Source organism: Musa acuminata, chromosome BXJ1-7, assembly GCF_036884655.1.
Source record: "Musa acuminata AAA Group cultivar baxijiao chromosome BXJ1-7, Cavendish_Baxijiao_AAA, whole genome shotgun sequence".
In the NCBI taxonomy this organism is placed as follows: domain Eukaryota; kingdom Viridiplantae; phylum Streptophyta; class Magnoliopsida; order Zingiberales; family Musaceae; genus Musa; species Musa acuminata.
In genome coordinates, this window is record NC_088333.1 from 37,981,567 (window position 1) to 37,994,582 (window position 13,016).

General features: G+C 41.8%; 2 protein-coding genes across 4 annotated transcripts; both read left to right on the forward strand.

Annotated features, from left to right (window-relative positions):
* Nucleotides 1–2,819: 2,819 nt before the first annotated feature.
* LOC135679228 (RING-H2 finger protein ATL47-like) lies at nt 2,820–5,039 on the forward strand. Its single transcript, XM_065192731.1, has one exon. It carries the CDS (start codon nt 3,695–3,697, stop codon nt 4,832–4,834), a length of 1,140 nt encoding a protein of 379 aa, XP_065048803.1. The 5' UTR covers nt 2,820–3,694; the 3' UTR covers nt 4,835–5,039.
* Nucleotides 5,040–7,224: 2,185 nt separating this feature from the next.
* LOC135679233 (uncharacterized) lies at nt 7,225–13,009 on the forward strand. 3 transcript variants are annotated; one of them, XR_010515183.1, is made up of 6 exons: nt 7,225–8,344; nt 10,195–10,299; nt 11,067–11,322; nt 12,050–12,127; nt 12,285–12,709; nt 12,848–13,009. XR_010515183.1 is itself a non-coding variant. In XM_065192742.1 (6 exons), the coding sequence occupies exons 3-6, from the start codon at nt 10,852–10,854 to the stop codon at nt 12,425–12,427; spliced, it is 597 nt and encodes a 198-aa protein (XP_065048814.1). In that variant the 5' UTR covers nt 8,330–8,344; nt 10,195–10,299; nt 10,844–10,851; the 3' UTR covers nt 12,428–12,817. The 3 variants fall into 3 exon arrangements, 2 of the variants coding, with proteins under 2 accessions (XP_065048813.1, XP_065048814.1); XM_065192742.1 differs by lacking the exon at nt 12,848–13,009 and adding an exon at nt 10,844–10,971 and having other exon boundaries at nt 8,330–8,344; nt 12,285–12,817; XM_065192741.1 differs by lacking the exon at nt 12,848–13,009 and having other exon boundaries at nt 12,285–12,817.
* The last annotated feature ends 7 nt before the right edge of the window (nt 13,010–13,016 follow it).

Sequence of the window (13,016 nt, forward strand, 5' to 3'; positions counted from 1 at the left end):
TCCATTCCTACGCCTCTTTGCCTTCTCTAATAGCCATGGCCTCTCCATTAGGAAAAAGACGACGGAGAGCAGCGTGAGGCGGAAGCCGAGATCAATGGAAAGAAGGATGAGACTGCAAACGAGGCGGAGGAGGAGGATATATAGATAAGCGAGGAGGAGTGATGCTTGCTGCGAAAAGCCATGCGAGCCACCTCGGGGGGTGTGGAGCCCGGTGGACAATGCTAAAGCATGGCGGCATTTTGTCGTCTAGCTGGAGGCGGGCCACGTCATGTCTTGCCCACGTGTCTGACAGCTCTGACACGTGGGACAGAGGGGGTGTAACATTCGATTCCCCTCATCAATAGGGTTTACGTGAGGATGTTTCCTGCAGTACTGCATGCATGGGTGTCATCGTTATCCACGAAGAATCTGTAACTTGTTCCTCTAAGAAGAAGTAAGGGATAGAGAGTTCAACTTTGTTTCTGTAACAATCCATGTTTTTGATCATTTTAACCATACAAACTCGTAGTATTCAACTTAAAGATTCTTTGCATGCAACTGCGAGAAGCTACACGAAATAAGTTGGCTGCTGACTTTGAGCACATGAAATTGACTTGAGCCCAATAGCAAAGTCTACCACCTATCACAAAAAGAATCTCAAAAGTCCAACTATGATCATGTCTGTCCTCGTTGATTCAACCCGTGGCATGTTTCTCGTGGCAAAACATCTTAGGTGGCCACCAAACACAGCTCTCTTGCCTGAGCACAAACACCATGTTCGGCACCACCCCCTTGTGTTGCAGAAGATGGTGCAAAGCTACAAGTCTCATAATGATACCTAAACCAATCAACATGTGTCAACTCTAAATGATCAGCAGTGTGAGGGGGACCATTAGGGGAGGAACATGGGAAGCTTAACTCGAGAAGAAGAGGATTAGGAAGTAAACAAAAGAGGCTTGTTGTGTCGTGAGGGAGGTGTTGTTGGCTTTTTGTCTTAGCGGTGGGGGGGATTAGATTAGAACTGGGACTGCTTGCTTGCACATGGAAGCACATGACGAGTCTCTCCTCCTTCCATGTCCATTTCTCAGTTCCCGGTTGACAAGGGTAGCTTGTGGTGGGTGCCACGATACACGAAAAGCTCAGAGTTATTCCCCCTTCTTCTCTCTCTTGATGGACCAAAGGTTTAGGTATTGAGCTACATTTACCATCGTTTCATGTCTCGTATGGGGTACCATTGCTTGAAAGATCAAGAGAGGGGAGACAGAGGGGTTTGATCTTTCCATGTGTGATAACTGTGCAACACAGGGGCAACTTCGTGCTCTCACATGCTCTCTCTCTCTCTGTCTCTTTCATGATGGCATGCTTTCTCTGAGCAGTATGAAAACCAGATCAGCACCTAATCATAGCACACATGCATGGTGGAAGAAAATTTTGCTCTCATCACAAGCATGATGAAGGCTTTGCTTCTCCCCAAGCAAACTTTGGAGAGAAGTATGGGTTCGTCTTCAGCTACTAATTAGCTTTCCTATTCAATTGAGTTAGAGCTAGTAGTACCTGGTTTCTGTTGTTGCTTGGAAGTTGTCATAACCATGAGAGAGAGAGAGAGAGAGAGAAGAACCCTAGCTGTGGCACCATTGCACTTTGTTTAGTCCAAGTCTAGAAGTTGCTTGGACAGCAATCTATTAGCAGTGGAGATGGTGTACAGTTTACAGTCCATTAGGTTTAGGATGTTCATGGGGCAGAAGGGTTCTAAGGTGCATGTGCTCCTGGGCTAAACCTGGTGGGTGCAGATAATGATGCATCACTCAGGGAAAGTTAATCATGTGGGAAGTATCCATGAGAGAGAGAGAGAGAGAGAGAGATCATATGACTGTGGGTCTGAAACCCAGAGATGATAAGAGACACCACTCACAAGATGGGGACACTAGTTGAGTTGGATGGCATGCGGAAGGTCTCAATTGGTGGACTTAAATCATCCACTTATTCTAAGAAGAAGAAGATGATGATGAAGAAGGAGAAGAAGAAGAAAGCATGGGTTGGGCTGACCAAAGCTTTCTTGACCCAAACTACCATTATCCTTATGTCCAAACTCACAACTCATGATCTTCTAATTCTATTTCTGATTCTTATAAACTTAACTGTGACCACTTGGAGCAAATTCCGAATTAGTTCGAAATTTTCTTTAGAAATTCTTTGATCTTTGATTATTCCTATCAGAAATAAGTTGTTCCTTTCCAAAACCTGATCATCTTACAATTTCTATCTCTTGCTTGCACTATATTTCATTTTTCACATCATAGATATATATATAAGATTATGCAAGGATCATAATCTAAGAATGATTTCCATAATAAGACCACCACAGAATTAAGAGAGAGCATTTATTTAGCAAACTATTCCTTGCACAAAAAGAGATCCCCTCACTGCCTGAATACTCTTGCAGTGCTTGTCTTTTCAGGTTCATTCTGCAGCAAAGATGTCTCGGCTTCTATCAGCAATTTAGCACGCAACCTTATAATGGACAAATTCTTCCACATCTATTTTCTGGTTGTTAATAACCTGTGTGTCAGATTTTTCTTTTTCTGGGGAGATCCATCAGACAAGGAATTCATAGTCTGACATCTTTAAGGTACTTGTGCAGTACAATCTTAATGCATTTATACAGATATTTCACTCTCATAACCAAAAGAAAAGGTAGATGTTCTGCATCCTCTTCCTGTTCATGTTCAGATGCATGATGATGCACACATTACAGTCTAATTAGAAACCACTACATCAGGTTACTTTCCATTCAGTGTGGCCTGATCACCTTCTTCCATGCTTGGACTAAACTTGGGTCACATGATTCAAAGCTTGCTTCCAAGTAATGCTGCAGTAGGGTGCAGAAGCTGCAAACAGAGCTCAAAGCAATCCAATGGAGAAGCAACCTCTGTACTTTAAGCCACAGATCCTGTTTTCTAGAGGAAGTTTACTGGATGCCCATAATGAGCCCAAATCCAACTCCCATCTGCTGAAGCAAACAAATGGAACGTGACAGAATTTGATCTCCAATTGGAGTTACAGCAATGATCTAGAGAGTTGGGTTATGGAGACTGGAGAAAGTTTCAGCAAAATTCCACCTTGGGCTTTGGAGTGCAGATTACTTGTAATAGCACAAAAGGGTGCAGGGAAGTTAACAATGGAACCAGAGAGCAAAACACCAAACCCACCAAATCAAAGTATGTCCACACTAGCAAGTGGAGGACACACCCCACACAGGAGGCAAGCCACCGGTACAACAAGCTGCTCTCTTTCCTTTCCCTTCCCCATGTATTTTCTTGGTGTCCAAGTGGGCCAAATGGGAGTAACATTTGTTACTTCTCTTTGCTACTGGTACAGTTGAAGAAGACATGGGGATGGGATTGGGTGGATCTGTAGTTTTGTGTGGTGTCCTCCTTCCTTGTTTGATCTTGTTCTTGATCCCTCTTCTTGTCTGGTAATTTCCTGGTTTAAGGGAAAAAGACGGCCTTGATGGTTTCCCTTCCTGCTGCTTCTTCCTCCTCCTCATTCTTATCCTTCTCTGGGTGCATGTGATCTGGACTTGGTTTGGAACCAGGAAAGCTTCCTTCTTTTGGCCAAGCTACCTCCTTTTCGTGACCTAGAGTCCCAGATTTGCTGTGAAGCTCCAAGTTTGCTCGCCGCTCCGTCAGATGACTCGCGGTTCTGCTCCAAGTCCATGAGGAAGGAGATGGTTGTCACACCTTACCAGTCCTCCGGGCCTCACTGGCTTCTTACCCAGGTCAAGAACAGCGGTGGAGCTTCTTCATCTCACCATTCCTCTCATCTTGGTGCCTTGAGCCGGGACTCTATCCCGTTCCAGCCATCTCCAACAACAACGGCTGCAGCAGCAGCAGCATCCTCCCCAAGCAGCAGGATAAGCCCCGCAGTCCTCTTCACCATTGTCATCCTTGCGGCCCTCTTCTTCATCTCTGGCCTCCTCCACCTCTTGGTCAGGTTTCTCCTCAGGAAGCGGCCGCCGTCCTCCTCCATCTCCTCCTCCCCCCACTCCAACGCCCACGCCCGCCGCCGCCGCAACGCCGACCTCCCGGGCCCCGGCACGCTCCAGCGCCAGCTCCAGCAGCTGTTCCACCTCCACGACTCGGGCCTCGACCAGGCCTTCATCGACGCGCTGCCGCTCTTCCTCTACAAGGAGATCCTTGGCTCCAAAGAGCCGTTCGACTGCGCCGTCTGCCTATGTGAATTCGCCCCCGACGACAAGCTCCGGCTGCTGCCCGTCTGCGGCCATGCTTTTCACCTCGGCTGCATCGACACATGGCTGCTCTCCAACTCCACCTGCCCGCTCTGCCGGGGAGCCATATTCGTGCAGGGGCTGGCCATCGAGAATCCCATGTATGGGTTCGACGATTACAGGGAGGAGGATGAGGAGGGATTCTCCGGGGACCAGGAAGCGGAAGCCGATGAGCGAATGTTCTCTGTCAAGCTTGGGAAGTTCAAGAAGCTGAGCACTGGAGCCAGTGACGGTGCTGTCGACGATGGCAGCAGCATGGGTGAGAGTAAAGTAAGCAGAGAGATAGGGGAGACTAGCAGTAGCAACTTGGATGCCAGGAGGTGCTTCTCCATGGGCTCTTATCAGTATGTGGTGTCTGATGCCAGTCTCCAGGTGGCTTTTACAGGTTCCACCATGAACGGCGATGGCAGGGGAAGAAGGGTCAATGCTATGAGCAGAGATGAGAGCTTTTCTGTGTCCAAGATCTGGCAGTGGTCTGATAAGAAGGGGAAGTTCCCAGTGTGTTCAGATTCTGCTCCTTTGGATGGGCACTTGCCATGGATCAGGCCAAGCTTGGAGGATGCATGAACCATGGCTGTAATGTGATAAATCCTGTCCTCCTTTAATGATGGCTTCTCAGAACTCCATCTTTCTTTTGCTTCTCTTCCATTTCATCTACTTCAACTCTTTTATATTCTTTTAACATGCAGTGAAGAGGTATATGATGCTAACCTTATGTTGTAGTGATGCAGATATCTTGTGTTATTCAAGCTTAAATTCTTCTACTGTTCCATTTCTTGAAGGCTTAAGAAACACATCTAATTGTCAAGCCTGCAGAGAACATCTGAAGCTACTGTAGCTTCATAACTGTGCTCAGCTTCCATAGACGTTGGATAGTCACAAACCTCGGTTTAGGATGCTTCTCTGGTCAAGTAGCATCTCCTGCAATCAATGTCTTCTAGTAGATGGGCAATTTTGCTCCTGTTTTTGTTGTCTCTCCTTTCCCATAGGATGATGGAGAATCCAAAGGACTTGGCCATGGATTCAGTCGATGGATGTTCCTTATCTAAAGAGATTGTGTTAGTTCTGCCATTGCTGTAGGTTTCTTGGATTTTTGTCTTCAGTAGTTGTCCTGTCAATTAACCCAGAGGGTCTGTCGAAGACACTAAGTCCAACAACTCATTCCAATGATCTTTGGGGATGTATATAGGATGATCATTGAGTCAATACACTATTTATATAGATATAGATATATGTTTTGATCTTGCTAAAGCGAAAAAAAAAATCTAACTGGAAGCTTGAAGACCGATGTTTCGTGCTATTATTTCTACCGAAAAATAAGATTTCGCTATTGATCGTGCCTGATATCTGAAGAATAACATGTGTTTATTCTTTTAAAGATAAAGTTTCATACTCCATTTTGGACATACTGCCATGATCAAATCTGAATTACTTCATGTAGGTCTTCAGGGCTTCAGACTGTTTCTTCTACAGTAAATGTTGCTTTGCTTTTAACCAAAGCCTTCAACATCATCTCAATTATACACTCTCATTATATATGAATAAGTTTGTGTTTGTGCTTTGATGTAACTTTTAAGACTTCTTGTAGTGGTAATGATCTATTAGAAGTCAGATGGAGTACAGTGGAAGGGATTCTCATGCTGAAAGATTTGGAATGTCAACATCTCTGAAGGGTATTTTGTTCTGAACCCATATATTTCACCTTTTATCTTGTCACTCTTGAATCTTACAACTGACAATCTATTTACTGTGACTGTTTCAGCAAAGAATTTAATGGGGCAGCAACAAACAAACAAAATCAATTTAATTGGATATTCAAGCTAATGCATGCAAACAATCAATGAATGACTGCCCATTTGGTTTTGTTCTGAGGTTGATATGGTTGTGTTGGAATCTATTCTTTTACTGAGTGATTGGATGAAACAGAGGAGGGTGAGAAAATGTCTACATCCATCTGTGAGTTTCAGAGTGCAGATTACAACTTTGAACTCAGCAGTAAAACAACTGAAGAGTCATAACAACTGTGTTGGGAGTAATGTAAGATGATGGAAAGAGTTTTTCCAACCCCCTGAAGCTGATTTCAGATTGGCAGTGCCATTTTTTGTCTCTTGTTTGCATGTGTATGGAAAATCTGTGAATCAACAACTACAAATGCTACTCTTATCAGGCTTTTTATGTTTTCCAGGTCCAAGCTCTTATGAATTCTGACACTGCAAACTGTAAGCCAAGAAAAAGGATTATAATTGAGGCCTCTGCACCACCAGCAAGCAATGTAAGCCAATCAAAGGACAGTGCGTCTGATGTTGTCTGCATTCACCTCCAAAGAACTGACAAGAACAAAAGGAGGACCATCCAACATGGCTCTCTGCTGCCTATGGCCACTGTGTGAGACTTGGTTCCAGTTAAGGAAGAATCTAATGTATTCAGTGTCATCATCACCTTTCCCTTCCACTGGCTTTCCCTTCCACTGGCTATAAATTCTTTAGGATTTTGTTATTGACTCAAAAAAAAAAAAAGTCTATTTACCTTTTTATTTTTTATTTTTTTTGATGTGGACATTACAAGTTGTCTCCTTTTAAGTGCTCATCTTTTTGATCTGTTGTGTAAAATCTTTATTTTCTTTATATATTCAATTTTATTTATACGAAATTTATGCTTCGGTAATAATTATTTAGATAAAATCAATTAAGTTCGAAAAAAACTTGACTTATTTTTAAGTGTTTATAAAGATTTTTTTTTTTAATTTTATGTGAAAGAAAGCACCATAATATTTTGTGACAATAGATGGTAATAACAACAACAATATACCAAAAAAAAAAGGGATTACTTACGGTTCATTGCACCCTGCGCGAATCTAAAAGGCATAGCTGTCGCGTTCTGATCCGTTCCTTTTATTAGAGGTTTGGACTCTACTTCGGGCGGCCCATATGAGAACTGGGCCGAACGGAGAAACCCTCCTTTCATCGGGCCGGGTAGTGGATCGAAGAACGATCCCTGGCCGGCTCCAGATCCGCTCTCGTCAAGCGGGCGACGGGGTGGGGATTCTGCTCAGGTGATCGGCGCTCTTTCTTCTTCTTTGGAATCGATCGCATCCTTTTTCGATCGTGTTGATTGATTGTTCTTGTTCTTGATCGTGTTTTTCTCTTGCCGGTTCCTTTGAAGATCGGAATCTGGTTTTCTATCTTGCTATTGTTCGATCGCCTTTCCTCGGTTGATCACCGTTTCTCGTCCCGTTATTGTCGCCTTCGATGAAATCTTTGATCTGACCGCGTCCCAAATCAAAATATTCGTGGGCGGAATCGGACCGGGCACATGTTCCGTTGTCTTCACTCGATTGTACTTCTTGTAGGCTGGATCTTGTTCTTGTGCTCGATCGTGTTTGTTCTTGCCGGTTCCTTTGAAGCGCTGGATCCAGATCTCCATCTTGCTATTGCTTGATCGCCTTGCTTCAGTGGATCTGTGAATTAGCAGGGTTTTTGGGTTGATCGGCCTTTCTTGTTCCGTTATTGTCGTCGTCGATGAAATCCTTGATCTGACCGCATCCCAATTCGAAATATTCGGGACCGAACCGTACCGGGTACATCTTCCGTTCTTTTCACATGTTTGTTCTTCTTGTTGGCTGAATATTGTTCTTGTGCTCGATCGTGTTTGTTCTTGCCGGTTCCTTTGGAGATCTGGATCCACTTCTCCATCTTGTTATTTCTTGATTGCCTTGCCTCGGTGAGTAGGGTTTTTCCTGGGTTGATCGGCTTTTCTTGTTCCGTTATTGTTGCCTTGGATGAAATCTTTGGTCTGAGGGCGTCCCGATTCAAAATATTCCGGACCGAAGCGGTTCGGTTCATTAAGTTTCGTCCGCGGCCAAAGAGGTGGGGCATTCTAGGTTTTAGGTTCGACGTTGTCTGTCGTCCTGAGCCCCTGTTCTTGATCTCTCATCGCGATCGAGCGGCGAGTTCTTGGCGCGGAGGCGGAGTCATGAAGGAGGGGGAGGAGCAGCAGGGGGGCCCCCAGTCGCCGCCCAGCAGTGTTGGTGTCGATGGCGCCGCTGTCGACTCAGCGATGCCATCATCCGATCTCAAAGTATGTCCTTTCTATCTGCTCCTATCTCATTATTTATGCATTACCATGTTCATGGACATCAAAATCGTGGTGAGGAATTTTCCGCCCCTGGAGTTAAGAGAAGACTTCGATTCCGAATCACTTATGGATTTGATTTGTTCTGTTTCTTGAATTCTTGATCGTTTTGGTTACCGAAAGAGAGTGCTTTTCATTCTATTAGGTAGGTTGGTTCAAGTTACTATGGCTTACAAGAGGAACTTACCTGTTCCTTGGTGATTCTGACCGGATACATGATGGCTATGCTATATTTGTAGATTTACACTTATGCGGATTTGTAGTTAAGTGGAGATTTTTATGGTACAATAGTTACTTTTTAGATTGGGAAATGATTTTTGATAGTGTTCTATTTGTCCAAATAAAAGGAAAAAAAAAGGAAAAAGGAGTTTATGTTTGGCCGGGATACTGATCTTTTGCTGTACTGAGAAGATAAACTGTGGACCATTGCTCTAGGCTCCTCCAGCCTGTGTGAAGGATGAATGTAAATTTTGATTACGAATATCCTTTTTTAGCAACCTTGCTATCCTTAAAGTAGGTCTGAATCTCTGCTTGTCTTTTTGGGAATTTGTTTTTATACAAGACTCTTTTAGATAAAGGCTAGGAGGTGCTGCACAATATACTCAATCATAGCTGCAGCTATTTCTAACCTTTAGTCAAAAGGTGAAACCAATTCAAATCTTAGCTGATTCAACCTATCAAAATAAATTAACAATGACACTGAATTAGGTAAGTTATATGCTGAAGTCATTGTTTGATTAGAACACAAGGACCCACTTCAACTAAAATTTTATTTCAATTGAGCCTAGGTCTAGAAAATATGATGTGGTTAAATTGAATTGCAATTGTGAAGAATGTTGAGCAAATCCACTCTTCCATATTTGTGCTTGATAAGGTGCTTCTTATTGACATCTGATTTTTGGGAGATCTGAATGAAGAAGCTTTCATATTCCATGGGTTGTGATAAAGGCATTATTTTGCTTTTGTGAGTTGATTGTGTGCTATTGTGCAATGGATATGGCTGCATGAAACAAATATATGGCTGCTGCATGCCTGCATATTAAGATAGTCAGGAAAGCAGGTTTAATGGTCAAACTTTATTTATTTGTCACTTAAAAAATGTCAGCAAAAAGAAGAATTTATTTTAAGGATCTTGTTGTGGATACCTCGACAATAGAACAGTCTTAGATGGCTAAAGCTTAACCCATAACTTGTTACATCAGTTTCAACTTCCTTTGGAGCTCATGCACATCCAACACTACTATTAATACTCATTGCACTTACAACACCCATTGGGGATGCTAGATAAGCAATGATCAGTAGCTGCAACATTAGATAATAAATGTCAAAAATGAGATTTTTGATTCAAGCCATTATTAGCGAACTCCATCATAAAAGGTGGAACAGCCAGCAATATGGATTATATCAGATAGAGTACAAAAATAAACAACAAGAAAAAGGGGATTCGAGTTTGAAGAGGGCATCCACAGTCTCAAACTTGCCCTTTTGTGTTCTCTGCCTATATGGATATCAGATATGTGAGGCTTCTAAGGAAAAGTGAATTGAGACGTCAAACTTGTAGGTAGAAAATCCAGGCTGCTTTTGTTTCTCCCATGTACCATCTTCTGTTTATTATATTATTACTGCTGAATACGTGGAAGAGTTTCCAGATTAGCAAAATATTTTTAGATGTACTACACTGCTGAATACGGGGAAGAGTTTTGCAATAGAGTGGTCATAACTGTGGAATTGATATTTGAAAGAATTCTTTTGAGATGCATATTTTCCAATGGTTTAATACATTGTTTCATATTCAGGAAAGTCGAAAACTGCCTGGAACAGTTAATTGGGGTACAGCAACTATTGTTGGAGTATTTGCAGGACTGCTATATGGTGGAAGCAAAGAGGCTTCTGCATCTGTGGTAAGCGTTTTTTTTTGGGGAAAAAGTTTGGTTTATATTGTTTGTCTTATTTCTCATTAGAGAACCACTTACTATACCTTCACTGTATTGTATGCTTCACTGGGGACCCCTTTTTTAAACAGCATATATGCTTTATCGGTCAAGCTAACAACTCGTTTTGACTACTGATTTCTGGGACTTAGTTGGAAAACTCATTAATTGTTAAAAATATATCTTGATAAGAAATTTGTATCTGTTAGGGGCTAATATCTTAGATTTTGCTCTACAAGTCCTTTATGAACTCAGATAGGTTGATGGTTTCGTCTGCATGGTAGCATTGTGAACTCGAGACTGAGGAGGGCTGTGGTCCCAACTTGATCAGAACTTAGGATTTCTATTGCCTTGTATCTTATTCTTGACTAAGATTATCTATCATATGGAATGAATATACGGCACGCTTCGTTATATTACTAATTTCATTGAAAAACGAGCTCATTCATTTTGTTTCTCTTCTTTTTGTCATGCATTATCACATTTATGGGAATCTTTGCCTTTATCATTGTAGCAAGTTTCATGCACGTCTATTTTTGCAATTATTTAAATGCTGGGGTCTGGCCTATTACATTTTGCCAAACAAGATCAACCAAAAGCAAGCAAAGCAACAGCATTGTGAAATTGCTTTGGAAGTCACAGGTATAGCAGTATAGGTGTGTTGATGTAAGAAGCTGGTTTTTTATAACTTAACTGCCCCTTTTCTATTGATTGGTAAGCATATTCTATCTTGTCAGAGCAAGGATGCAGAAGTTATGTTGAAGCTTGGGAGTACTCCAGACAAGCGTGAACAGTACAGAATAATGAGAGATGCAATGGAGAAAAGATTCATCCGCGTAGCTCGTGGTTCAATTGTTGGTGGTGTTCGCCTTGGCATGTTCACTGCAGCATTTTATGGCTTGCAAAATCTCCTGGCTGAAAAGCGTGGTGTGCATGATGTGTATAATGTGGCTGGTGCTGGTTCTGCAACTGCTGCAATGTTTGGTCTTATAAGTGAGACAATTTGACTATTTTCTTCTGTGTTTTACCTACATCTGTCTGATCAAAGAATGGTTTTCCTTGACAATGAAGTAGCTTATTTTTCCTACAAGAGATTATTTTACACAGGATGCTCTGAGTTATTTTCTGCCCACTAGTAATACTAAAAAAAATTGATCATGTAAACTAGAAGAATTGATTTTGCCTCTATATTTAATCAATTAATATTCTCTTTGTTTCCATTACCTTGTTTGACAAGTGTATCTCTATTTAGTTTGAATGTTGCCTGACTTGAAATCTATACTTCTTAAGGCTGTGGTATCATGATATTGCACATGTGCAAGCAATATATGCATTATTTATTTATTGCTAATGTTTTAAACTATTAATTGCTCGATAACACAGACTATGGCATCCAATGATGATATGCATATTGTATTCTGGATTTCTGGATGACTGACTAATTTATCAACCAACTGTTTCAGATTTTTCTCAGACACCAAATTATTGATGACTTCAGCATATGTAGTCACCAACTTTATTAGTAGATTCATTCATGTTTTGATATTTAACTCTTATGCTTGTCATCCTTTTACACACACAAAACATTATGCCGATTATTCTTATCAATTAAGTATCTTAATCATTCTGTATATGAATTGTAGAGAAGATTAGGAATGGTTAGTGGGTGTGTTATCAGCTAGCAATCAAATTTTCAACTCGTATTGTTCTATAATATCAGTGCCAGGTTCCTTGAAGTGGCGTGCTAGGAATGTGTTGCTTGGTTCAGTCCTGGGAGCTGGAATTTGTTTCCCTTTAGGTAATATAAATCTGTCGGACTCCTTTTAGATTGTGATACGGCTTGTGATTATAACCTAGCTTGCATTCTGTTACTTCTATCGATAACAATGAAAGACTTAATACTTTATGTTGTTTAACGTGAGACACAATGTTGATTCATTGCTTTATTTTGCAAGGTTGGGTACATCTGAAGCTGATGGAGAAGGCAAATGAAGAAAGATTAAATTCTAAACCTTCTGATCTGGATGAGGAGGGAGAGACTAATAGAAGCCGTGTTGGTGCTGCCATAGAGAGGCTTGAGGGGAACCTACGCCGGTAGCAGCAGTTATCTATTACCTTGTGGAAGGAAAAAATAAAGCAGACCAGGAGGAAATAAGCAGGCAGACAAGGCTCAGCTGAGCAACAGAAGAATTTACTGGTTTTCTTGACCTTGCGCTGTGCGAGACAGTATGGTTGATCCAGAATTTTCACTGATTTCTTCAGGAGTAATGATTCTTTGCTCAAACCAAATCTGTGGTAACCATAAACTACTTGGTTTCCATACACGGAAGGCCAAGGCCTATGAGCCATCATGGATAGATGTTGTCTCGGTAAACAAATGGTAATGTAATCGCTTTCCTCCCACAAGATCAGGATGTTCTTGACATTAATATTGTTTTTGTTGTGATGATGCTAAATAGAGTATAAGAATATTGGTTTCTGGTTTTAACTGTCGTCGTTTGTTGATGTTCCAATCCAGGAAGGTTGACTTTGATTTGCTGTAACCTACGGCAAATCTGCATGAGTTTTAATGCCCTTTTTAGGGAACAGTAAAGCTTGGATATATTTCTGGTTTGGCATTGGGGTTAGAAGCGGGCGGCACCGAGTTGGCATACACGGCAACCCATTCGGTATACATGAGGTTGACC

Excerpts from the sequence above, each read along its gene's own strand:
- LOC135679228 (XM_065192731.1), top strand. The coding sequence starts at position 3,695 with ATGAGGAAGGAGATGGTTGTCACACCTTACCAGTCCTCCGGGCCTCAC.
- LOC135679233 (XM_065192741.1), top strand. The coding sequence starts at position 8,240 with ATGAAGGAGGGGGAGGAGCAGCAGGGGGGCCCCCAGTCGCCGCCCAGC. Across the intron at positions 8,345-10,194 it reads TGCCATCATCCGATCTCAAA|GAAAGTCGAAAACTGCCTGG; the intron begins GTATGTCCTTTC and ends TTTCATATTCAG. Across the intron at positions 10,300-11,066 it reads AAGAGGCTTCTGCATCTGTG|AGCAAGGATGCAGAAGTTAT; the intron begins GTAAGCGTTTTT and ends CTATCTTGTCAG.